The following is a 27,036-nucleotide window of genomic DNA, read 5'->3' as shown; positions in this document are numbered from 1 at the left end:
AACTCTCAATTGTAATATTTGTATGAGAGTAAATATGTATTAGCTTTCGACTTTCCCTTTTTTCGCTCTGTTATATCTCTATGTTCTTATTTGCTGCTGACACTTGCCTTGCAGATGGAGAAAGTGATAGTAGCCATGCAAGACCCTGACATAGGCATTACGATGAAAAGCCAAAGACTTCTAGTTACTACTATCCCCCACGCAATGACTGGTAAGAACTTGTGCAAATACCGGATTTATTATATGGGTCCATTCATGCTGACCCAGGCTCGCCTATCATTTCTCTTTAAAGGTGGTTTGGATTATCCCGCCTTTTTGAAGAATAATAAACATAACCACATCACATGAGTATTTTGGAACTATTCCAAAAATCTGTGTACGTATCTAGGATCTTGGTAGTCATTCTCACCTTCACCACTTTGGGTAGTAAACTGGTGAAGTGGACCCTCCCCAACCCCTTTGAGAATTTGCCTGATTTTCATCCCATTGATTTCAGCAGAACTGAAAATGGGGCGGGTACTACAACAGGCTGGTGATCCGCTGGACCAGTTTAATACTCAAGCTGTGAAGGTGTGCTTTATATAACATACAAAATGACTTCTGCAAATTTTTCCTGATTTCTTTAATTTTATTTCATTATATTAACACAAATTATAAGTGATTGTGGAATGAACCTAAAACTGTTTTTTAAATGAATGTTTGACACCTCACACTGTCAACCTTAAGCACTCCCAGGTCAGATGGGATGCATTTACGCTACAAGTGCTGGTGCAAAGACGTTTAGGCTTCAAGCTCATTTTTAATTTGTGGGGCAAATTTTACAAGGCTCCACACCAAGGGTGGGGCCTTACAGGTAGCTTTTTAGAAAATTAGTGGTGTCTGATCTGCAATTTTCCATCTATTGCCAATGGACAAAGAAATTACAAGCAGTGCACCTGCTGATAAGCCATCTGATGCATATGTGACCCCACCAATTGCTCAGAATCTCAAAAATGATGTCTGTGTAGTATAAATCGAGTGTTTAAGGCCTAACTCCAGGGAGTTGCACTATGCTCTGGATCAGATTGGGTCCTAACTTCATATCTGGTTGGATTTGTGCCTTTAGCTAAACTCTGGAACTCCCTCCCTAAACCTCTCTACCCCTCTTTCCTCCATCAAGACGCTCCTTAAAACCTATCTCTTTGACCAAGCTTTTGGTCATTTGCCATAATTTCTTCTTATCTGGCTCGGTGTCAAATAATTTTTTTTATCTTATGTTAAAGGTGCTATATAAATACAAGTTGTTACAAGAAAACTGTATATCCCAAAAACCATGCTTTAGCCCGAAACTCAGAAGAGTACCTACAATTGTACGTGTGTGAGATTTTTCCTTTTCACACACTAGCCTGTGGCTTATGTGAGTGTGATTAGATAATCTTATATGGTGGGCCCACACTGGGAAAAGGATTGAGGCTGTATAAACCCATTCCACATTGGATCTTTGCATCCACCAGGCAAAGGAGATTTTTGCTGGGCTGATTTCAAAACCTGAGTCTAGAGGTGAAAGGTCTGGGAATATGCCTCTGAACCAAAAAAAAAAATCCAAATGTACCTGGTGTCTGGAGCTTTGGACTCGTCAGGTTCTGGGCCTACAGGCACACGCCTGCGCAAAGACCCACAGATACCAGGGACACAGGCGGTTCACAAGCATCCCTGGGATCACATGAGTCCGGTCAACCAATCAAAAAGGAGGATTCCGATGATGCTTATGCAGACTCCTATGATGTTTATGGGGATTCCATTTATGTACGGAATCCCAATAAGCTGATTTGAAATCCCCAAATAAATAAGAATTCACATAAATAAAAATAAATGTTTAAAATTAATTAAAAGACCCTTTAATTAAGCATTTAAAATAAATATTTAAATTTTTTGAAAAGCAAATGTGAACATTTTAAAACGGGCCAAAATTTACCTAAACTAATTTTAAATGTATGTGTATGTTTTAATCATTTTAAAATGTTATTTTAACATTTATTTTAACCTTTTACCAGGCGTAAGGGTTCCTTGAGCATTCGTTGGGCAAATAATCCAACTCTGCATCAGGGAAAGTGACAGATCCTTTGCATCTGCTGAAAAAACAATGTGAAACTTGACAGATTACAAGTTCCGGGTTTTGGCGCATACAGAAACCTGGACCTTGCGGGTCCATTCTGAGGAAGTATGAAGTGTGTACGCTGTCATCGGCTCCGCAAAATCTGGGCCATTGTAATTTAGAGAGGTCCATTTTATATTTCAGAAAATGTAAAATCTACCTGATTCTGTAATTTCACTCCTTTTCTTTGTTCATTGGCTCCCGGTTAAGCAAAGCCTCAATTTCAAAATTCTCATCCTTATTTTCAAATCCCTCCATGGCCTTGCCCCTTCCTATCTCTGTAATCTCCTCCAGCACCACACCCCCTGAGATGTCTATGCTCCTCTAATTATACCCCCTTGACCATCCCTGATTATAATCACTCAACCATTGGTGGCTGTATCTTCTGTTGCCTAGGGCCACAAGCTCTGAAACTCCCCGCCTGAACCTTTCCACCTTTCCATCTTTCTTTCCTCCTTCAAGACGCCCCTTAAAACCTACCTCTGTGACCTGTGCTACTTTCTACTTATGCGGCTCGGTGTCAAATTGTTTTATCTCATAATACTCCTGTGAAGTGCCTCGGGATGTTTTACTACAAGAAAGGCGCAATATAAGTACAAGTTGTTGTTATTGCTGTTTAGCATTTTTTTGGCCTCCAGTTTCTCCTCCGCCCCTCATTTTCTCGCAGCAGTTACTCATGTTATGGTGCAATCGCACAGGTGGCAGTGGCCCACTTGTCTAAATGAGCACTGTTTATGCATGAGTATGCACTGAATATCAACAGAGTAGATGATGGGGTTGGAGCAAGGCTGTCACAGCTGACCCTAATCCTCTCCTTCAATCCACTTCCAAATGTAAGCAGAGCCCAGAGCCACCATAGGAACCACTGGTAGCGGCCAGGAGCAAGAAGTTTGGCATATTCTTCTGTTTCTTAGTTTGGGGATACTGAAGCCATGGTGTAGAGGCCATCACTGCTGCACCAGCTGAGGCAAAACTCAGCAAAAACTGGAATAAAGCCCAAGACTCTCTTTGGCTGTTAGGGCTCAGTGCATTTATTCAGTGAGCCATGGAGGGAGATCTTTCTAACTGTATTTTAGGGCTAAATAATCCTTATCATTGTACACCATGCATTATTTTCTACCAGGTAGTTTATTTATAATTAACTATCCTGATTTTAAAAAATAGGATAAAAGTATCATGTTGCTTTATTTTATCTTATCCTAATTTACGAAAAAAACGGAAGAATCAGAAACAAAATCAGAGGCTTAAAATCTATTGTAGAATCGAATTAATATTATTGCATTAGTATTTTAACAAAATGTAAAGAATACTTAGAAATAGGTAGTGCTTTTTTTGTAAGTCTTAAGTAATATACTGTCATGTATCATGGCCTATGTTTATTATTGGAAAATTTGATTAAGCCATCATGCTTATAGAATGAATGAAACACAATTCTCCCCTCCTCTCATTGGGAGAGTCTTGATTCTGCGCCCGTGTGGCCATTGTGTGAATGTAGTCCAAGGGGATATCACAACCAAACCCAGTATTCAATCGTGTGCAATTCCTGTAGGGGGCACTGGATAGTAACCAGGAGCAGGCCTTCTGGTGCCTTTTCCCCCTCGCCAACCCAAGGTAAACAAAACCAATTATAGTGCTCCAATCACCTGATATTCATTGCGATCCGTTTACTCAGTACAGATCCAGGATCAAATCTGGCACCTTCATGGTCTATCTGATTCAGCTACTCACTCGATAAGCTCACCGATCTGTCAATGAGCCTCACACATTTACATGTGCCATAAATCAAAGCGACTTTTACTCTAACATCTGGTGCTCTATTTAATTGTACAAAAGTACACTGAATATACAAGGGTGATTTTTCAAATGTCCATTCTCAGAGTGGAAGGTTTTCCATGTTTTCTGCCATTTAATGACATTCACATGATTTCCCAATATGCACTCCTTGTGGAAGAGACGCTATGCTAAGAGGGCACATTTGGAAAATGAGTCCAATAAATGCAGCATTGCAGTATATTTGAATATATTCCATACAGAACAAATCCTTGAAGTCGTGGCAGTTTAATCCAAAATTCTTGGATTAGCACACTGGTGAGCAACAGGTAAGAGTTAAATAGTGGAGATGTGGGGATGAATAAATATTTTGGGGTTTTGCGTGATTACTTTCTATCAGGAAGTTCTATCAGGACTTTTGCTGAAAGTTTTATTTAGCTCTGGAGAACGTATAGCTTTGGACTGGGAATCTGGATTTCCATGTGGGATTCCCTCTCTTTGGTATGAAGAGGATGAGAAATGAAGAGTCTGGATTGGAGGCACTCAGAGGCTGTGGACACACCAACTCGACAGGGTTTCAGATCAAGACGTTATTATTTGGATTTCTCTGCAAGTCACTGCATCAGATTGTTGTGCTTCCCATGAAGGCTACTAGAGAGATATGAAGAGCTATGCCAGCCTTTGGCTGAAGATCAACATCCCAGTTCCATTGAGGAATAGCATTGTCTCTACCTGTCTACATCATCACTGCCTTGAATTTCTTTGCTTCTAGATCTTTCCAGGCAGTATCAGGTGACCATTGCCACATTAGTTAGGAAGCAGTTCATTAGCAAATCATAGAATCATTACAGCACAGTAGGAGGCCATTCAGCCCATCGAGCCCATGCTGGCTCTCCAAGAGCATGTCAGCTAGTCCCAATCCCCCACCCTTTCTCCGTAGCGCTGCAATTTTTTTTCTTTCAGGTACTTATCTAATTCTATTTTGAAAGCCATGACTGAATAGGCAGTGGATTCCAGATCATAACCACTTGCTGCGTAAAAAGTTTTTCCTCATGTCGCCTTTGGACCTTCTCCCAATTACCTTAAATCTGTGTCCTCTGGTTCTTGAACCTTCTGCCAATGGGACCAGTTTCTCTGTACCTACTCTGTCTAGACTCCAAGATTTTGGATACCTCTATCAAATCTCCTTTCATTTTGTCTGCTCTAAGGCGAACAACCCCAGTTTTTCCAGTCTGTCCACGTAACTGAAGTCCCTCATCCTGGAACCATTCTTGTAAAACTTTTCTGCATCCTTTTCTAAAGGCTTTACATCCTTTCTAAAATGGGGTACCCAGAATTAGACACAATACTCCAGTTGAGGCTGAACCAGTGTTTTATAAAGGTTCATCATAACTGCCTTGCTTTTATACTCTATGCCTCTAATTTATAAAGTGTAGGATCCTGTATGCCTTTTTAACCGCTTTCTCAACCTACCCTGTCACCTTCAACGATTTGTGCACACATACCCCCAGGTCTCTGTTCATGTACCCCCTTTAGAATTGTATCCTTTAATTTATATTACCATGCAGCTACCAGAGTTTATTAAGAGAAACAAAGAGAGATAGATACCCAGTTCTGTAGATTGACATGGTTCCCTTCAGGTGTGAAGAGCAATTGACTGAACGCACCTTGCGCTAAAAGCTGCACAGGACAGCCCCCTCAAATTCGTGAAAGGCTTTCATTTCCATTAATGTACAGTTAATGTCCGCTGCTAATCATCTTATACTGCACGTAAATGTCTACTACTCAGAATCTGGTATGAAACTTTCACCCTGCATCAATCCAGCATACCAGAGCCTGATGGCCAATGTTCTCTTTAAGCTGCGTGGCCATGCAGCACTCTGGAGGTTCCGCACAGCCGGCTCAGCGGCTTTTAAATGGGAAAAAAACACGCATGCATGGAATTTTGAATAGGCCACGCAGCCTGTTAAAAGGGCTACATGGCTCAAAATTAATTAGAGGGAACATTGCTGATGACTCAAAGCCATGTATCAGGGTGGTTGCATAGTGATCAGGGCTATCCTGTTCAGTCGTAGCTAATGTTGTCAGTAAGGCTTCCACAGATAGTGTTGGGATAACAGATATAATTCAGCCCATGCAGCTACCAGAATTATGACAGACTATAGGCATTCTGAAGTTTTTATTCAGGTGCCTGGATGAGCTAGGTCAAACCCTGCAATACAGTATAGCCAGAATCACTGTAGCTTATTGCATACTACATAACAATGAATAAAAGCTTGCTGCTCCTGGAGCCAGAAAGCGATGATGGGGGAGGGTAGGGCGAGGACCTACCTCCCTCCTCACAACTTGAGGGGTTAGATTTTAACTTGGGCCACCCTATGTAAATGGAGTGGTAGCGCCCCAAATTAGCTTACTGCCCTATTTCCACCAGCACTTCAGCCATCGCCATCTTCAACGGGACCTACCACTGAGCAGCCAAAGTGCCCATCTGTTTCAGGTAGTACACAGGAGAAGCTGTGAGAGATGGTGAAGTCACAGGAAAGATGGCAAGCGAAAGTTGGTAAAAGCTGGGAAATCCTTAGCTTTATCTGCTTTTGCAAAAGTTTACAAATGCCATTAACACTTTGCCATTATTTCTTTAAGTGGGAATGCTACAGTTTGGGCAACGAACCAAGTTTGTCTATGTTTCACATTGTTGGCAAAGCCTTGTAGGAAGAGGCTGGCCTCCATTGACCACCCAGAGCCATTGGCACTTTATCACCAACTCTGTCATGGAATCTTACCTACTCAAGCACCAGTACAAAGACATCCTCTTGGGAGGAAGTATTTGAGAGTCTCCTCCTGGCCCAACAAGAACATACTTTTGGGCTTCTCTTCGGCATACGTTACTTCCTGTTCTGTCCTAAAATGACAATTGCAGTCCTATGAAAGTGATAGGACTCCAATTTGTATATTTAAAAAGTCCTCTAATTACAACTAATCCTCACCTATCTTCTGTAACTTTAGATGTCTTACACTCTCAGGGACTTGTCCAGCGCCCTTGCGAGCACCTGTACCAAATCTATATTTAGTGCACATTTCGGCATTCTATTCCAGAGGTTTGTGACAGTGAAAAGAATGACTTCCTAGCAACTGACCTAACTCTTAAGTTTTTGTATTTGTACTGATGCCCCTTAGTCTTCCCATCCCTGTTTGGCTCCAATAACCTATCCATCTGATCAGAATTAATTCTCTTCGTCATGTTAAAGACTTCAATCAGGTAACGCTGTTAACCCCGTATCTACATTTTTCCATTCAAAAGAAAACAGTTTCCTGAGCCTCTCCCAATAACTAACAGCCCTAAGACTAGGCATCATTCTGCTGGTGCTATTCTATCGCCATCTCCAAGGTTTTCTCGGCATATTTCTAAATGTACTAGTACCAAGGCAGTGCATGTATTTCTAGTTTTATATTTAACTGTCCTGGCTATACACCCTAACACTCTATTCACTTCCTCTTCAATCCTGCCATACTGATAGAATCATAACATGATTACAGCACAGTAGGAGGCCATTCAACCCATCGAGCCCGTGCTGGCTCTCTGCAAGAGCATGTCAGCTAGTCCCACTCCCCTACCCTTTCTCGGTAGTCCTGCAATTCTTTCTTTCAGGTATTTACCTAATTCCCTTCTGCCAATGGGAACAAATTCTATCTGCTCTGTCCAGACACCTCTATCAAATCTCCTCTCGACCTTCTCTGCTCTAAGGAGAACAACTCCAGCTTCTCCAGTCTATCCACGTAACCATTCACATAACTCATGAACCTTCAGTGCTTTGTGAAGTATGACTTGCGGGACCTTCTCCTGCTCTGCAGCATTAAGTTGGTAACTCAAAATGGTTTGCACATCCCTGAAATTACCCAGCCAAATACAGCACGGTGCATTTATCATGTTGAAGGATGTTTGCTGCACAGCAGCCCATTCCCCCATTACTTCTCTGTCAGCCTGCACTGTCTTTATTTCATTTTAAAGTCTTAACTCGCGCACACATCTTTGTGTCATCCGCAAACTTAAGAATCCTTTCCGCAATGCTTTCATCCAAATCATAGATAAATGATGGTGAAGAGCAATAATTCCAACACAGATCCCTGTGGGATTCCACTAATGACTGGACTCGCACAGAGCTGTTACCATTAATAACTACCCTTTGCCGATGTGAAAGCAATCAATTTGCTATCCAGCAAATCATTTTCTTGCCAATCCTATAGGATGAGACCTTAATAGCCGCCTAGAATCATAGCACGGAAGGCCATTTGGTGCACTGTGCCTCTTGAAAGAGCTGTTCACTTTAGTCCCACACCCCAGGTTTTTCCCCTGCAAACCCTACTGCTGGAATTTTATTGGTGCTGAGAAAACGTGATCGGAGGTGAGTCAGCTGTCAAAATTGAAATGATTGATAGTGGATTGGGAGTCTGCTGTCAACCCGACTCCACGCTAATCTCCCAGGTGTCGGTCTGTCAGCGCTGAACAGACCTGACGCCAAGCGGCAAGGAGACTTTTAGATTATTTAGAGGTTGTTAAAAGCCAATTAAACACAATTTTAAGCTTGCCGTTAGATTTTCAGAGCTCGCCAACAGCTTCCCTGCTACTCGGGGGTCACGTCAAGTAAGGAGGTCAGGTGACTATATTTTTTTTAGTCGTTCTTTGCTGGCTTTTAAAAGTTTCCCAATCCCCTGGCCTCCTACTAGTCTTGGCCACATTGTATGCCCTTGTTTTCAATTTGTTACCATCCCTTAGTTCCTTAGTTAGCCACAGATGGTTATCCCTTCTATTACAGCCTTTTCTTCACATTGGGATATATTTTTGTTGCGAGTTATGAAATATCTCATTAAATGTCTGCCACTGCTCATCGACTGACTTACTCTTTAATCTATTTTCCCAGTCCACTTTAGTCAACTCTGTCTTCATACCTTTGTAGTCTCCTTTTATTTAAGCTTTGGACACTGGTTTGAGATCCAATTTTCTCACCCTCCAACTGAATTTGAAATTCGACCATTATGGTCACTAATTCCTAGCGGATCCCTTACTAGGAGATAATTTATTAATCCTATCTCATTACACAGTACCAGATCTAAGATAGCCTGCTCCCTGGTTGGTTCCACAACATACTGTTCAAGGAAACTACCCTGGATATGCTCAATGAACTCTTCCTCAAGGCTACCCTGGCCAATTTGCTTTGTCCAATCAATATGAAGATTAAAATCGCCTATGATTATTGCCATTCCTTTTTTACAAACCTCCATTATTTCTTGATTTATATTCTGTCCAACAGTGTAGCTACTATTAGGGGGCCTATAGATTATGCCCACCAGCGACTTTTCCCCCTTATTATTCCTTATCTCCACTCAAACTGATTTCATAGGTATTCACTTTCTAAGGTTCGAAGCTGTTGTTTACTATATCTGGAAGATAGATTGAGCTTTATGCAGCTAGCGTGTTTGGATTAAACTCTCTATTCAGTGTTACCTCATTGGAACAACCTTTCTCACCATTGACAGATCGCTTCTGTCATCCTAACCTCACCTGCCATTTCTTCTATCAGCATCATGGCCCTTGAAAAAAATCTCACCTTGGACCTCAGAATCCCACCACGATCATCCACAACACCAGCATCAGAAGGCACACCAGCAGTACCAACAGCAACCTTCTCCACAATCAACTGATGCTGCACAGCATCAGCACCCGACCACGTTGATGCCCTGGACACCCTGGTTGGCCTCACCATGGCCAGATTTACTTCATTTAACGCTGTACACTCTGGCTGCCACATAATGCGCCAGGTTGGCACCATCCCACACCAACACTATAAAGCATCCTTACAAAGCCCAAGCCATTCCTTTCACACTCTTCAGCATTGTGGGGGTACCGCTATGTCTCACCATTCACTGCAACTCACTAAGCCACTTCCAAAGGTGCACACAGATCTGTCCAAGAACGAAAAGTGTTGAAAATAAATATTTCTATGTTTTCAAACACATGAATTGAAACTTTACATGAACATTGTCTAAAAAAGGCATGATTACCCTTGTGTGTTGTTAGTTGGTATGATTGGACTAGGATGAGGGTGAGTGTGAGGGGTGGCTAGTGAGATTCAGAATTGATAATGTAGATAGAGAGGGCTGGGTGGAGGTGCAAGGTACATTGGTGTAAGTAAGGATGTGCAGGAGTAGGGTAGGGAAGGCAGAGTGATAGGGATGTGATGAATGGCACAGCAGGGTGAGGTTGAGTGTGGCTTTGCAGTAATGTTTCGTGATCCACTGAGATTATTGAAAGGTTTGCGCGACTGCAACCAGGTCCTCCTGACGACATCCCTGCTTGTGCCCTCCTATGCAATGTGCAACCGGGCTGCATTGGTCCCCTGGGGAGGTTGCTTCTGCCCATTGGCAGGGAAGAGAACCTCCCTGCGTAATGTGACTCCCTCCTGGGAGAGCCTGGATGCAGCCTTGCACCTTTGTGCAGTGTTTGCAGCACCTTAATGCTGTAGAACACTGACAGCACAACTGTCACAATCAATGTGGACATGGTCCCTTTAAGGAAACCGGCTAATGACATATCATCAGACCTGCTTCCTTTGAATTGGCCGGGAACCTCGCTGGGCGGGTTTAACAAGCCCAATCATTGTAAAATCACTTGTACAGAGTGGGATGGAGCAAGCAGCAGGCTGGCAATGCGCTGTGGATGTTGTCTGCCTCGGTAGGTGAAATCGTGGCTTACATGTCCAAGTGCCTTTTGAAAGTTCCTATGGAATCTGCTTCCATCATTTCAGGTTGTGTGTTCCAGATCATAACAACCCTCTGTGTGAAATAATTGCTCCTCATTTCCCCTCTAGTTCTTTTGCCAATTAATTTAAAACAACAACCCACTTGCCAGACATGCAGTTTCTCCCTACTTTCTCTCTCCAAATCTCTTATAAACCTCCTTTTTCTGTTTTATCTAACCTCTGTTTCCTTTGCCATCCTGGGAGCTTTAGTTTTGGATGCCCTGTTTTTCCTCTTTTTGGGAATATGCGTGGTTAGTACCTGAAATAACTCCAGTTTGAAGGCCTGCCTTTGCTCATTTACTGTTTTCCTGGCAATCTTTGTGTTCAGTCCACCTGTACTAGATCCCTTCCCAAATCACTGAAATTGGCCCTCTTCCAGTTGGGTATTTGCACTTTTGATTTTTCTTTGTCCCTTTCCATGACTACTTTAAACCTACTTTAAATATTATGATCACTATTACCCAGATTTTCTTCCACTGCAACACACTCCATTTGCCCTACTTCATTCTCCAGCATTGCTTCCTTCCTCGTTGGGCTAGAAACATACTGATTGAGGAAGTTCTCCTTAACACATTTTAGGAATTTACGTGGCACTTTATTGAAAATCACAATGCACAATATCTACCTTTACCATAACCCTTTGTTTCCTGTCTACGAACCCATTATCTATCCATCCTGTTGCTTTTCCTCTGATATATACACCTGAACTTTTGTAACAACTCTCCTGTAAGACACCTTATTCAATGCCAGTACAATATATATTAGCTACATCGACTGCACTCACTTTATCTATCCAATTGCTAGTTGTTTTCTTTTGAAGAACTGTTAAATTTGTGAAAACACAACTTCTCTAACAAATCCATCCTGGCTCTTTATTATTGCATGCATTTATAAATGCTCACTAGTTTTATCTCAAGTTATGGATGCACAGGTTTGCCCACAACCAATGTTACATTAACTAGACTATAATCGGTTCATCCCTCGTTCCATTTTCCCCACAGCACTGCTGGTTTGTAACCCAGTGTATTAAAGTAGATAGTGTATAAAAAGATGTTGCATAAGTTTCCTCCTCCTCCCTGAGGGGTAAGTACCTTGGGCTAAAAATTCAGTATAGGCCGGTTTGAGGCGATGACACTACCTGGTCATTAACTTTAGCGCTGGGCGATGTTTACCGCCTCGAGCTGGGATATTCACTTTTAGTGCCCCAAGTTGGGAATGGAGCACTAACTGAAGCATTCCACACTCCTGTTAGGGCGTTAAAGGGATGGGAGTGTAGGAGTGCTACTGAAGTTGAGGCGCTAGGATACCGGCATCCTAGTGCCTAAAGATGAGGTGAGGTGGAACAGGCAAAAACTGCAAGGAAACAGAAGAAACATTAGCAACCATTTGCTAGAGGTCAGAAAGGTAAGTAGCTGTAAATCAAGTGCAGTCCGAACACTTACTTGGTCAGCCGTTCAGATATCGCCCCGGGATCCTTTTTACAGCACCTGCTTTCCCTGTCGGGAGCAGCGCCAGGCGCTACGGCAGGCGAAAGCAGTCAAGTTAGTGAACGCACTGCCAAGTTGCGTGATGTCATCAAATGGGTGCACTAGAGTGCACAGTGCTACATGACAGTGCCACTGCTAAACCAGCAGTATAGTATAGTGTTAGGCAATCCCTCGTCTCGAGGATGACCCGCTTCCACACCAAAAAAGGATGAGTTCACAGGTGTTTCAATGAGGGACCTGATATTCCAGTCCTGAACTACATATTGAAGGGTGGTAATAAACCAACAATGAAGTTCGCGGCAGGCTGTCGTAGCGCGGCACTAGGGCTGTAGGTGCTTGGCGACCGGTTAGCGCCCCTCTCGGGCACTAACTGGTGGCGCTAAGCTAACGAATTTCTAGCCCCTTATCTTTGCTTGGTGCTTGCCCCTGACAGCAGAGCTGAGATCAGGACTTCATTTGGAAAAATACAAGATCACAATTAACATCCTACCATTCTGAACAGTAACACATTGAACTATCAACTCAGTATGCCACCCAGGCTTAGCAAAGTTCAAAGCTTGTTAGAAAGGCTGAAGTTGTGAAGTGTTATGTTACATTGTGGAGGAAGATAATGTATTGAACAGGACCCCAACCACACCTTAACTCGTTGGGGCAGTTTACACTTTGTGTATAACACATGGAATAAGTAAAATATTATTATTGAACAGTTCACCTTGGACAGATCTTTATTAATTCTATCCTTTGTTCAGTGACATCAATCTTTGGAGTGAAAATCTTCAGTGCCACCATTAGACACTGTCAGCTCTTCTGCCGCCGAGACCTTATGCTATTCCCACTCTCTACAATGCCTGTCCAGATGTAATTCTAAGAGCTGTTTCTACATCAGATGTAGAACATAATCAGAAGATAGAAATTAAATGGCAAAACTAATGTTTGAAGGAGCATTAACATTGTCAGGGAAGTTTCTAAGGCTGAAAATAGATGCTGTTCCAGCCTTTTAGAGCATTTCTTTCATGAATAGATTGTGGATGCCCTGGGATGTTATATCATAGTGAGAATAGACTCTGAGCATGCATTACTGGTTCCTAATGGATTTCTGAAAGATGGTTATACTTTATGCCAAAGCAAATTCTAGTGTGGAATTTTGAAAACAAAAATATAAACTGCTGCTAGTTCAATGCAAACCCATTTAAACAAAATTCATAATGTTCATTCTTTATAGGCTACTTGCAAATGGATTTTTTTCCTTTTGGCTACATTTGATTTTTCACAAAGCCCAAACCCAACATGAGAATGAATGGGGCCAGAAATAGGATCAATTGTACCAAATATTGTGGTGTAGAAATTCGATGGTGCTATGCCCGTTTTACAGGCGTAAAACGGGTGCCAAGGCGTCCAGTATAGCATGCAGCGTGCAGACACACAATCCACACAGGAAGTGCGATGTCCACCATATTGGTATATGCATCAAGGGAAGCTACTCGGATTTGCATCTGAAACAAGCAGCATGTCCTTTGCAAATGCAAATAAGAGGCCTAACTCTCTTTGCTGTCTTTTTTACCAAATCGGTTTGCCTTGAACACAGTCAGCGCATTATTGGGAAAACCAGGCCTGCATGCGGCCTTTTTCAACAGTCCTTAGAGGGACTACTGGAGGCCGTAATCAAAAAGGTAGGTTATTAAAAAATATACACAACATAATAAATAGGAGCAGGAGTAGGCAATTTGGCTCTTCGAGCCTGCTTCTCCATTCAGTAAGATCATGGCTGATATTTTACCTCAACTCCACCATCCTGCACTATTGCCATACTCCTGGATTTCCTGAGTATCCAAAAATCTATCGATCTCTGTCTTGAATATACTCAACAATTGAACATCCACAGATCTCTGGAGTAGAGAATTCCAAAGATTCACAATCCTTTGAGTGAAGAAATTTCTCCTCATCTCAGTCCTAAATGTCCAACCCCTTATTTTGAGCATGTGACCTAGTTCTGGACTCCCCAGCAAGGGGAAACATCCTCCCAGCACCTACTCTGCCAAGCCCCTTAAGAATTTTGTATGTTTCAATTTCAATACTGACCTGACTCTGGAGCTGGAAGGTGTAGGAATGCTTCTTTCAACCCCACAATAAAATCGTGGGCTGCAGCTGGCCACCACTTGCACGCCTTATCGATCATTGCTTCGAGCCCTTCCTGATCCCCCACCCTCCCTCTCCTGGCTGCCCTTCTCCTGTTTGCCCCTGTGTCATGAACACCTCCCAATCTGATTTCCCCCTCTCCTGGTCTCCCGATCGCCCTCCTCTTGTAATTCCCATCTGCATCATCAGCGGCTGCCTGTAATACAAATAGTCTTCACCAACAACTTGTGTGGGGACACCCAGCAGGTCTGATGTAAATAAAACATGAGGCCCAATATCGGGTGGGCCTTTGGCCTACCCCTTCTGCCCAGGTCGCCTAAAAAAAAAAAAAGGCCCACGAATTTAGTAGTGGGATCAATGCCTGTGCAAATTGGACGCAGGCTGTCCCACTGATAAATTAGTATGCTTTGTGCTTATTTTGCACTTGAAAATGGGCACAATACATAACAATTTCTACCCCTCTATTTTCCTCTTGTCAAAAAATTGAGTTACAGGCTCTTTACTACAACAACACCTACTTTTATTTATATAATACCTTTAACATAGTGAAACATCCCAAGGCACTTCACAGGAGTATTATGAGATAAAAAGTTTAACATTAAGCCACGAGTTGAAATTAGCACGTGACCAAAAGCTTGGTCAAAGAGGTAGGTTTTAAGCAGCGTCGTTGTCATGTATTCAACTGTCAATGTAATCCATGTATAAACTGACCTGTGAAAACACTGACCACTAGGTGGTGAACTTGTGGGAGACACTCCTAACCTGGACTTTCGGGTATAAAAGAGGAAGTTCCACCCACCTTCATCACTTCAGTGCTGGAATAAAGGTTACTGGTCACAGAGTGACCTCTCTAGTATGGGCCTCGTGTGCATTTGTACTGTGTAGTAAGGACATATTGCCAATGAGAAACTGGGATTTAAATATGGCCACTAGCAGCACAGACGAGAGGTACTGTGTCGGTGATGATTGGAATGATTTTATTGAGAGACTACAGCAAAGTTTCGTCACTAAGGAATGGCTGGGACAGGATTCGGCCGACAAACGCAGGGCTCATCTCCTGACGGTTTGTGGATCCAGGACGTACTCCCTGATGAAGAACCTTTTAGCGCCAGAGAAGCCGACGGACAAGACTTTTGAAGAGCTCAGTAAGTTGATCGGGGAACACTTTATACCGGCGAGCAGCATGCACATAGCGAGACTCCGGTTTTACACGCACCGGCGGCGAGAAGGGCAAAGCGTTCCAGACTTCGTGGCAGATCTCCGGCGACTGGCGAGCCTATGTAAGTTCCCAGATGCATGCATTGCAGAGATGCTGCGAGACTTTTTTTATTGAGGGCATTGGGCACGCTGGGGTTTTCAGGAAACTGGTTGAGACCAAAGACTTGACCCTGGAAACGGCGGCTTTGATGGCCCAGACATTTATCTCAGGGGAGGAAGAAACCAGAATGATGTTTGACAAAAATCTTGGTTTAAATGCAGCAAATGGACAGGGAGTCAATATTGTTAACGCGGCACACAGTTCTCTAGGCAGACAAGGGCAATCGGACATGCCTCAGCATGTAGTAGAACCCAAAGAGGGAATTCAATAGACAATGGCTAGCTGAATGGCGATTCATGCCATCGCAAGGGACAATGTGGCCAGTAATGGGGCCATCAACACCTGTCAACGGTGCGTTTAAGGACAGTTTCAGAGATGATCGACTGGTAATGGGCCTTTTGTTTCCAACAACGGCTCATGTTGGAGGTGTGAAGGCAAACACACAGCCAGAGCATGCAGGTATCAGCAATATACCTGCAGAAATTGCAACGTCAGCGGTCACTTGGCGTGTATGTGCAGGAAGCCTGCAGTCAGGTTGATGTATGAGGAGGACGGGCCCGATGTAAGCCCTACGAGGCCAAATGAACACTGGGGGCAATCACTGGAAGCTGAAGTTCAGCGAGTTCATGTGGAGCACATATACAGTTCATATACCAGGACGCCACCGATAATGATGAAAATGCTCCTCAATGGCATCCCAGTATCAATGGAGCTAGACATGGGGGCCAGCCAATCCCTGATGAGTATCAAACAGTTCGACAAGTTGTGGGCGTCCAAGGCCAGGAGGCCAAAATTATTGCTGACTGACGCACAGCTACGGACATATACAAAAGAGATCATTCCGGTGCTAGACAGCGCCACGGTAGTTGTGACCCACAAAGATTCGGAGAACAGGTTGCCACTCTGGATTGTCCCAGGGGACGGTCCCGCACTGCTGGGGAGGAGTTGGCTTGCTGTCATGAACTTGAAATTGGGCGATGTCAATGCAATTTCTTCTGTGGAGCGAGTATCATGCTCACAGGTCCTGGATAAATTTGATTCACTATTTCAACCCGGCATTGACACTTTCATGGGGGCCAAGGTAGTGATTCACATAAACCCAGACGCCAGGCCAGTACACCACAAGGCCAGAGCGATGCCTTATGTGATGCGGGAAAAGGTAGAAGGCGAATTGGACCGCCTGCTGAGGGAAGTTATCATCTCGCCAGTCGAATTTAGTGACTGGGCGAGCTCGATTGTGCCGGTGCTCAAGGCGGATGGGTCGGTCAGGATATGTGGTGATTACAAGGCCACCATCAATCGGGTGTCACTCCAAGACCAGTACCCGCTACTGAGAGCGGAGGACCTCTTTGCGACGCTATCTGGTGGCAAACTTTTTCAAAATTGGACCTGACTTCAGCTTACATGACCCAGGAGCTAGCGAGTGAGTCAAAGAAGCTGACCACCATCACGACACACAAGGGGTTGTTTGAGTATAACAGATGCCCATTCGGGATTCGCTCGGCCACCGCGATCTTTCAACGAAATATGGAAAGCCGCCTCATGTCAATTCCAAGGACGGTGGTTTTTCAAGATGACATCCTAATCACAGGTTGCGATACTGAAGAACACCTCCAGAACCTGGAGGAGCTGCTACGCAGACTGGACCGGGTAGGTCTGCGACTGAAAAAGGCGAAGTGCGTCTTCCTAGCTCCAGAGGTAGAATTCCTGGGGATGAGGGTAGCAGCAGACTGGATCAGACCTACTGCGTCCAAAATGGAAGCGATCCAGAGAGCACCCAGACCCCATAACACCACGGAGCTGCGTTCGTTTCTGGGGCTCCTGAACTATTTTGGTAACTTTCTTCCCAAATTGAGCACGCTGTTAGAACCGCTATACGTGCTCCTACGCAAAGGTTGCGAATGGGTCTGGGGGGACAGCCAGGAAAGGGCTTTTGATAGAGCACGCAATTTGTTATGCTCCAACAATCTGTTACTGCTATATGACCCATGTAAGAAACTTGTTTTAACGTGCGATGCATCGTCCTATGGGGTCGGCTGTGTGTTACAGCATGTTAATGCCAAAGGTCAATTACAACCAGTAGCTTATGCCTCCAGAAGTCTGTCCCCTGTGGGATGGCAGAAAAGGAAGCGCTTGCATGTGTATATGCAGTAAAAAAAAAAATACACCAGTACCTGTTTGGCAGGAAATTTGAGCTGGAGACAGATCACAAACTCTTAACGTCCCATTTGGCCGACAAGGTCATAAATGCAAATGCGTCGGCCCGCATATAGAGATGGGCACTCACGTTAGCCGCCTATGACTATACAATTCGGCACAGACCGGCTACTGAAAACTGTGTGCCGATGCACTCAGCAGGCTCCAACCAGCCACCACCGAGGGGGCAACCGAGCATGCTGCTGAGATGGTCATAGCTGTTGAAGCTTTTGAAAGTGAAGGCTCACCCGTGACAACCCATCAGATCAAAGTCTGGACAAATAGAGACCCGCTACTGTCTTTAGTCAAGAAATGTATTCTTAATGAGAATTGGGCAGCCACGTATGGGGCATGCCCTGAGGAATTTTAAACCATTTCACAGGTGCAAGGATGAACTCTCGATTCAGGCCGATTGCCTACCATGGGGAAACCGAGAAGTCATGCCATAGATGGGCAGAGAGGCGTTCATCCGAGAACTCCACAATGAGCACCCGGGCATTGTCATGATGAAGGCAATTGCCAGGTCATATGTTTAGTGGCCAGGGATAGATGCAGACCCGGAACTTTGTGTTAGCAGGTGCAACACGTGTGTCAAGCCATGGTCACGCATCCATGTGGACTACGCAGGTCCTTTCATGGGAAAAATGTTTTTGGTTGTAGTAGACGCCTACTCCAAATGGATCGAGTGTGACATTCTCAATTCAAGCACATCTTCTGCCATGGTAGAAAGTCTACGGGCAATGTTCGCCGTCCATGGTCTACCGGACGTATTGGTCAGCGACAATGGCCCGTGCTTTATAAGCATTGAGTTCCAAGACTTCATGGCCGGCAATGGAATTAACCATGTCAGAACGGCACCGTTCAAGCCGGCCTCAAACAGCCAGGCGGAACGAGCAGTGCAGATAATCAAACGGGATACTCAGAATCCAAGAGGGTTCCCTATAAAGCCGCTTATCACGCCTTCTGTCGGCCAATAGATCCCGACCACACTCCCTCACAGGGGTTCCACCCGCAGAGCTGTTACTGAAAAGAACGCTCAAAACCAGGTTATCCCTCATACACCCCACCATGAAAGAAATTGTTGAGAGCAGGCGCCGGTCACAATGTGACTACCATGACGGGAATGAGAGGGCGCGATGTATTGATGTCAATGACCCTGTGCACACGCTAAACCTAATAACTATGACACTCAGAGGGTTAGCAGGTAGTTTAAACGGGTTGCATGAGGACTGTATAAATTATCCAGGTGGGATGCCAAATATGTACAGAAATGTCCATACAAGCATACAATTCCATTGTGAGACATCCTGATGATGCCAAGATGCTAGTTATACAATATTTACTGGGGTAGGTGAAGCACTTATCTTGCCCATACTGATCAAATCATTAATCTTTTTCCTGCACTACATTGCTGAGCTTTGCACTGTTCAGGTGAAACTAACAATTCCAGCCACCTCCTTCCACTGTGCCCTCACAGTGGCCTGAGATGGCCTCTTTCATACAGTCCTGCCTACTTGTCTTCCTAGTTTCCAATAATAGGCCCATTGCTGCTTCACTGAAATGAGAAACTCTCTTCCTGGAGATCTTTTGGCTGCCACTTGGCCTCTCTCCGATGCTGTAACTTCGAACACTTCCCTTTCAAGCTGCTTCAGGTCCATAAATCCTGTAGTAGCTTCATGGTTTCTGACCCCACCACCACAGGAACCCATTTATGGGTAGTCCTGCAGCGGGAGGTCGCTGACCCCAGGAAATCGGCCATGATCAGCGGCAGCATCAACTATCGTGCAGAAATGTACACCTACTGCACCTGATGTCAGTGCACACCAGGAAATCCAGGCCGAGGTATTTTTGTCTAATTTTGGTTTGGTGCCTGTTCCTTTGAATCAAGTCACAATAAATAACCAGTTTAAAACAAATGTGGCTGCAGTTCAGATTCATGCACCAAGCTGAGCTCAATACAATGTTGCAAGATTAATTGGTCACGGGCTTTTTTTTATTCATTCAGGGAAGGTGGGCGTTTTGGGAAGGCCAGCATTTATTGCCCATTCCTAATTGCCCCTGAGAAGGTGGTAGTGAGCGGCTTTCTTGAACCGCTGCAGTCCGTGTGGTGAAGGTACTCCCACAGTGCTGTTGGGGAGGGAGTTCCAGGATTTTGACCCAGCGACGATGAAGGAACGGTGATGTATTTTCAAGTCAAGATGGTGTGTTACTTAGAGGGGAACTCTGAGAGTCATAATGTGAGTCAATTGTCACAGAATGCCTAGCCTCTGACTTGCACTTGTAGCTACAGTATTAATGTGGCTGGTCCAGTTCAGTTTCTGGTCAATGGTGACTCCTATTGGTGATGGTGGGAGATTCAATGTTATGTATGCAACATCTTGTAAATAGAATTCTACCGCCACCAGAGGGCACATCTGTTGGAGTCCCAAGGGATCCCAGCATCCCTTGGGAGCCCTGCATATAAGCAGGCCTCCCATGCTGTGCCAGCACTCTGGAGTCAGAATAAAGAGACTAAGGTCACACTTACTCAAGTCTATAGTACCCAGTCATATTGCTTTATTTGAGACATAACAACTGGCGACAAATAATAGATAATGAACCATCACGCGAAAATTCAGAGAACTGTTAGTATCCTGGAGAAATTCTCAGAAGGTGATGATTGGGAAGCCTTCGTGGAGCGACTCGACCAATACTTCATGGCCAACGAGATAGAAGGGAATGAGAACACTACCAAACGAAGGCCGATCCTCCTCACCGTCTGCGGGGCAACAACCTATGGCCTCGTGAAGAATCTTCTTACTCCGGTGAAACCAACAACCAAATTGTATGAAGAACTGTGTACGCTGGTCCAGAAGCACCTAAATCCGAAGGAGAGCGTTCTGATGGAAAGGAATCAATTTTATACATGTCAGTGGTCTGAAGGCCAGGAAGTGGTGAGCTATGTCGCCGAACTAAGGCGCCTTGCAAGACATTGTGAATTCGATGGATTGCTTGAGCAAATGCTAAGACTTTTTTGTGCTTGGCACTGGCCATGAGGTTATCCTTCACAAACTATTGACTGTTGAAACACTGAATCTGAGCAAAGCCAAAATGATAGCCCAGGCATTTATGTCCACTAGCGATAACACCAAACAAATTTCGCAGCATAAAGATGCATCGGCAAGTACTGTACACAAAGTAATGTCGTTTTTATTCAGGAATGCATATGGCAGAACGTACACGCCTGCAGCTGCACGACTCAGATAGAAACATAGAAAGTAGGTGCAGAAGTCGGTCATTCGGCCCTTCGAGCCTGCACCACCATTCAATATGATAATGACTGATCATACAACTTCAGAGTCCGCCATCAAGTGTGAATGCGAGGCAATTAATACCTTGGTGCTGCGGAGGTGATCATCGAGCCCATCAATGCCGCTTCAAACACTATGCGTGCAAAGGCTGTGGAACAATGGGACACCTCCAGCGAACGTGCAGACGAGCTGCAAACCCTGCAAACCACCACGTTGCAGAGGAAGACCGATCCATGGTGGATCAAACTGAACTAGAGACTCGAACCGAGGAGGCAGAAGTGTACGGGGTACACACCTTCACCACGAAATGTCCACCGATCATGTTAAAAGTTGAACTGAATGGAATTCCAGTATCCATGGAATTGGACATGGGTACGAGTCAGTCCATCATGAGCAAAAAGGCCTTCGAAAGGCTGTGGTGCAACAAGGCACAAAGGCCCAAGCTGAGCCCTATTCATACCAAGCTGAGAACTTACACTAAAGAGCTGATCCCTGTAATTGGCAATACAGAAGTAAAAGTCTCCTATGATGGAGCAGTGCACGAACTCCCACTGGATTGTACCAGGAGATGGCCCTACACTGTTCGGCAGAAGCTGGCTGGGAAAAGTCTGCTGGAACTGGGATGACATCTGAGCACTTTTGTCTGTCGATGATTGCCTCATGTGCCAAGGTTTTGAGCAAGTTCCCGTCGTTGTTTGAGCCAGGCATCGGAAATTTCTCTGGGGCGAAGGTGCAGATCCACTTGGTTCCCAGCACACGATCCATCCACCACAAGGCACATGCGGTGCCACACATGATGTGAGAGAAAGTAGAGGTCGAGCTGGACAGGCTGCAATGAGAGGGCATCATTGCGCGGGTTGAGTTCAACGAGTGGGCCAGTCCGATTGTTCCGGTTGTCAAGGGCGATGGCATGGTCAGAATTTGTGGGGACTATAAAGTAGCGATTAACCGTTTTTCACTGCAGGACCAGTACCCGCTACCCAAGACAGACGACCTATTTGCGACGCTGGCAGGAGGGAAGATGTTCACCAAGTTGGACCTGACCTTGGCCTACATGACGCAGGAGCTGGCAGAATCTTCGAAAGGTCTCCCCTGCATCAACATGCACAAAGGTCTGTTCATCTACAATAGATGCCCGTTTGGGATTCGATCGGCTGTGGCTATTTTTCAAAGGAACATGGAGAGTCTGCTAAAGTCGGTTCTGCGCACCGTGGTTTTCCAGGACGACATATTGATCATGGGTCGGGACACCATCGAGCACTTACAGAACCTGGAAGAGGTTCTAAGTCGGCTAGATCATGTGGGACTCGGGTTGAAACGCTTGAAGTGTATTTTCCTGGCGCCAGAGGTCGAGTCCTTAGGGAGAAGAACTGCGGCAGACAGCAACAGTCCCACCGACACCAAAACGGAGGCCATCAAGAATGTGGCGAGACCACAGAACGTGACAGAGCTACAGTCGTTCCTGGGACTCCTCAACTATTTCAGTAATTTCCTACCTGGGTTAAGCACCTTGCTAGAACCTCTACATGTGTTGCTATGTAAGGGAGATGACTGGGTATGGGAGAAATCACAAGCCAGAAATCTGTTATGTTCCAACAAACTGCTTGTTCTGTATGACCCATGTAAACATTTAGTGCTAGCTTACGATGCGTCTTCGTACGGGGTCGGATGTGTGTTACAACACGCAAACGAATCGGGAACACTGCAACCGGTCGCTTATGTGTCCAAGAGTTTGTCCAAGGCCGAAAGGGCCTACAGCATGATTGAAAAAGCTCTGGCATGCGTTTACACGGTGAAAAAAATGCACCAGTATCTGTCTGTGCTTAAGTTCGAGTTAGAAACTGATCATAAGCGGCTCATATCACTATTCTCAGAGAGCAAAGGTATTAATACCAATGCCTCTGCTCGCATCCAAAGATGGGCACTCACACTGTCTACATATAACTATGCAATTCGCCACAGGCCAGGCACAGCGCACTGCGCTGATGCTCAGTCGGATACCATTGCCCAACACTGGGGTGGAAATGGCACAGTTCTTGGTGATGGATGCATTTGTAAACGAAAAGTTACAGCCCGCCAAATCAGGACCTGGACCAGACAGGATCCTTTACTGTCCCTTGTTAAAAAAAAAAAGTGTCCTCCATGGGAGCTGGTCCAGCGTCCCAGCGGAGATGCAGGAAGAGATCAAGCCGTTCCAGCGGCGCAAAGACGAAATGTCCATGCAGGCAGACTGTCTTTTGTGGGGTAATCACATGGTTTTGCCTAAGAAAAGCAGGGAAACGTTCATCCACGACCTACACAATACCCACCCAGGCATAGTAATGATGAAAGCTATAGCCAGATCCCATGTGTGGTGGCCAGGCATCGACTCAGAATTGGAGTCTTGCATATGCCAATGCAACACTTGCTCTCAACTGAGCAATACACACAGGGAGGCACCGCTAAGTTTGTGGTCATGGCCCTCCAAACCATGGTCTAGGATCCACGTTGACTTCGCTGGCCGGTTTCTAGGCAACATGTATTTGGTTGCAGTGGATGCTTATTCAAAATGGATTGAGTGTGTAATAATGTCTGTAAGCACGTCCACTGCCACCATCGAAAGTCTACGAGCCATGCTCGCAAGGCCTGCCTGATGTACTTGTCAGCGACAATGGGCCGTGCTTCACCAGCGCTGAATTCAAGGAATTCATGACCCGCAATGGGATCAAACACGTCACATCTGCCCCGTTCAAGCCCGCATCTAGCGGCCAGGCAGAACGGGCAGTCCAAACCATCAAGCAAAGCTTGAAACACGTGTCGGAAGGCTCCCTGCAGACCCGCCTGTCCCGAGTCCTGCTCAGCTACTGCACAAGACCCCACTCGCTCACAGGGGTTCCCCCTACCGAACTGCTCATGAAAAGGGCACTCAAAACAAGGCTCTCTCGAGTCCGTGCTGATCTCCATGATCATGTCGAGGGCAGGCGGCATCAACAAAGCATATACCATGATCGAGCAAATTTGTCACGCGATATTGAAGTCAATGACCCTGTATTTGTACTCAACTATGGACATGGTCCAAAATGGGTTGCTGGCACTGTCTTAGCCAAAAAAGGGAGTAGGGTGTTTGTGGTCAAACTTGCAAATAGACTAACTTGCAGAAAGAATTTGGACCAAACCAAACTGCGATTCACAGACAGCCACGAGCAACCTGAAGAGGACACCACCAACTTCGGCATTCCAATACACACACGTGGCAACCGACATCGCGGTTGACCACAAAGCTGAACTCATCATCCCCAGGAGCCTAGCGAGGCCAGCTACACAGCAGCCCAGCGAAGTCCCAACCAACTCACCTACACCTGTGTTTGTATCGAGACGACCAACTCGGGAGCGGAATGCCCCAGATTGTCTCACCCTGTTTTTAAAAAAAAAAGTGTACTATTGACTTTGGGGGGGGGGAGGAGTGATATTATGTATGCAACACCTTGGAATCAGCATTCTAACGCCACCAGAGGGCGCATCTGTTGGAGTCCCAAGGGATCCCAGCATCCCTTGGGAGCACTGCATATAAGCAGGCCTCCTATGCTGTGCCAGCACTCGAGTCAGAATAAAGAGACTAAGGTCAAACTTACTCAAGTCTACAGTACTCAGTCACACTTATTTATTTGAAACATAATGCTGTTGAATATCAAGAGGAGATGGTTAGAAACATAGAAACATAAAAACATAGAAAATAGGTGCAGGAGTAGGCCATTCGGCCCTTCGACCCTGCACCATCATTCAATAAGATCATGGCTGATCATTCCCTCAGTACACCTTTCCTGCTTTCACTCCATACCCTTTGACCCCTTTAGCCGTAAGGGCCATATCTAACTCCCTCTTGAATATATCCAATGAACTGGCATCAATAACTCTCTGCTGTAGGGAATTCCACAGGTTAACAACTCTCTGAGTGAAGAAGTTTCTCCTCAGCTCAGGATAAGGGGTAGGCCATTTAGGACTAAAACTGTGACCCCTGGTTCTGGACTTCCCCATCATCGGGAACATTCTTCCCGCATCTAACCTGTCCAGTCCTGTCAGAATCTTGTAAGTTTCCATGAGATTCCCCCTCATCCTTCTAAACTCCAGTGTATAAAGGCCCAGTTGATCCAGTCTCTCCTCATATGTCAGTCCAGCCATCCCGGGAATCAGCCTGGTAAACCTTCGCTGCACTCCCTCAATAGCAAGAACGTCCTTCCTCAGATTAGGAGATCAAAACTGAACACAATCTTTCAGGTGAGGCCTCACCAAGGCCCTGTACAACTGCAGTAAGACTTCCCTGCTCCGATACTCAAATCCCCTAGCTATGAAGGCCAACATACCATTTGCCGCCTTCACCACCTGCTGTACCTGCATGCCAACTTTCAATGACTGATGTACCATGACACCCAAGTATCGTTGCACCTCCCCTTTTCCTAATCTGCCGCCATTCAGATAATATTCTGCCTTTGTGTTTTCGCCCCCAAAGTGGATAACTTCACATTTATCCATATTATACTGCATCTGCCATGCATTTACCCACGCATCTAACCTGTCCAAGTCACCCTGCAGCCTTTTAGTGTCCTCACAGCTCATACTGCCACCAGTTTAGTGTCATCTGCAAACTTGGAGATATTACACTCAATTCCTTCATCTAAATCATTAATGTATATTGTGAAGAGCTGGGGTCCCAGCACTGAGCCCTGCAGCACTCCTAGTCACTACCTGCCATTCTGAAAAGGACCCGTTTATCCCAACTTTCTGCTTCCTGTCTGCCAACCAGTTCTCTAGCCACGTCAGTATATTACCCCCAAGACCATGCGCTTTGATTTTGCACACCAATCTCTTGTGTGGGATCTTGTCAAAAGCCTTTTGAAAGTCCAAATACACCACATCCACTAGTTCTCCCTTGACCACTCTACTAATTACATCCTCAAAAAATTCCATAAGATTTGTCAAGCATGATTTCCCTTTCATAAATCCGTGCTGACTTGGATCGATCCTGTCACTGCTTTCCAAATGCACTGCTGTTTCATCTTTAATAATTGATTCCAACATTTTCCCCACTACTGATGTCAGGCTAACCGGATTATAATTACCTGTTTTCTCTTCCTCCCTCCTTTTTTAAACAGTGGTGTTACATTAGCTACCCTCCAGTCCTAGGAATTGATCTAGAGTCGATAGATTGTTGGAAAATGATCACCAATGCATCCATTATTTCTATGGCCACTTAAGTACTCTGGGATGCAGACTATCAGGGCCTGGGGATTTATCGGCCTTCAATCCCATCAATTTCCCTAACACAATTTCCTGCTTTATAAGGATATCCTTGAGTTCCTCCTTCTCACTAGACCCTCAATGCCCTAGTATTTCCAGAAGGTTATTTGTGTCTTCCTTCGTGAAAACAGAACCTAAGTATTTGTTTAACTGGTTCGTCATTTCTTTGTTCCCCTTTTATAAATTCACCTGAATCTGACTACGTTTGTTTTCACTAATCTTTTTCTCTTCACATATCTATAGAAGCTTTTGCAATCAGTTTTTATGTTCCCAGCAAGCTTCCTCTCTCACACTATTTTCCCCCTCCTAATTAAACCCTTTGTCCTCCTCTGCTGTATTACAAAATTCTCCCAGTCCTCAGGTTTGCTGCTTTTTCTGGCCAATTTATATGCCTCTTCCTTGGATTTAACACTATCCTTAATTTCTCTTGTTAGCCACAGTTGAACCACCTTCTCAGTTTTATTTTTACTCCAGACAGGGATGTACAATTGTTGAAGTTCATCCATGTGATCTTTAAATGTTTGCCATTGCATATCCACCGTCAACCCTTTAAGTATCACTCACCAGTCTATTCTAGCCAATTCACATCTCATACCATCGAAGTTACCTTTCCCCAAGTTCAGGACCCTGGTCT

General features: G+C 44.9%; 1 protein-coding gene across 1 annotated transcript in view; it reads left to right on the top strand.

The window, feature by feature from the left end:
• Window positions 1-27,036, top strand: part of rgs11 (regulator of G protein signaling 11) — a 247,511-nt gene that overhangs the window by 374 nt on the left and 220,101 nt on the right. The window contains exon 2 of the mRNA XM_070856713.1: window positions 115-211. Coding sequence (XP_070712814.1) covers window positions 115-211 — 97 coding nt within the window. The remainder of the gene's footprint in view (window positions 1-114; window positions 212-27,036) is intronic.

The sequence above is a fragment of the Pristiophorus japonicus genome, chromosome 15 (assembly GCF_044704955.1).
Source record: "Pristiophorus japonicus isolate sPriJap1 chromosome 15, sPriJap1.hap1, whole genome shotgun sequence".
NCBI classification, from domain to species: Eukaryota; Metazoa; Chordata; class Chondrichthyes; family Pristiophoridae; genus Pristiophorus; species Pristiophorus japonicus.
This window is presented reverse-complemented; position numbering and strand designations above follow the sequence as displayed.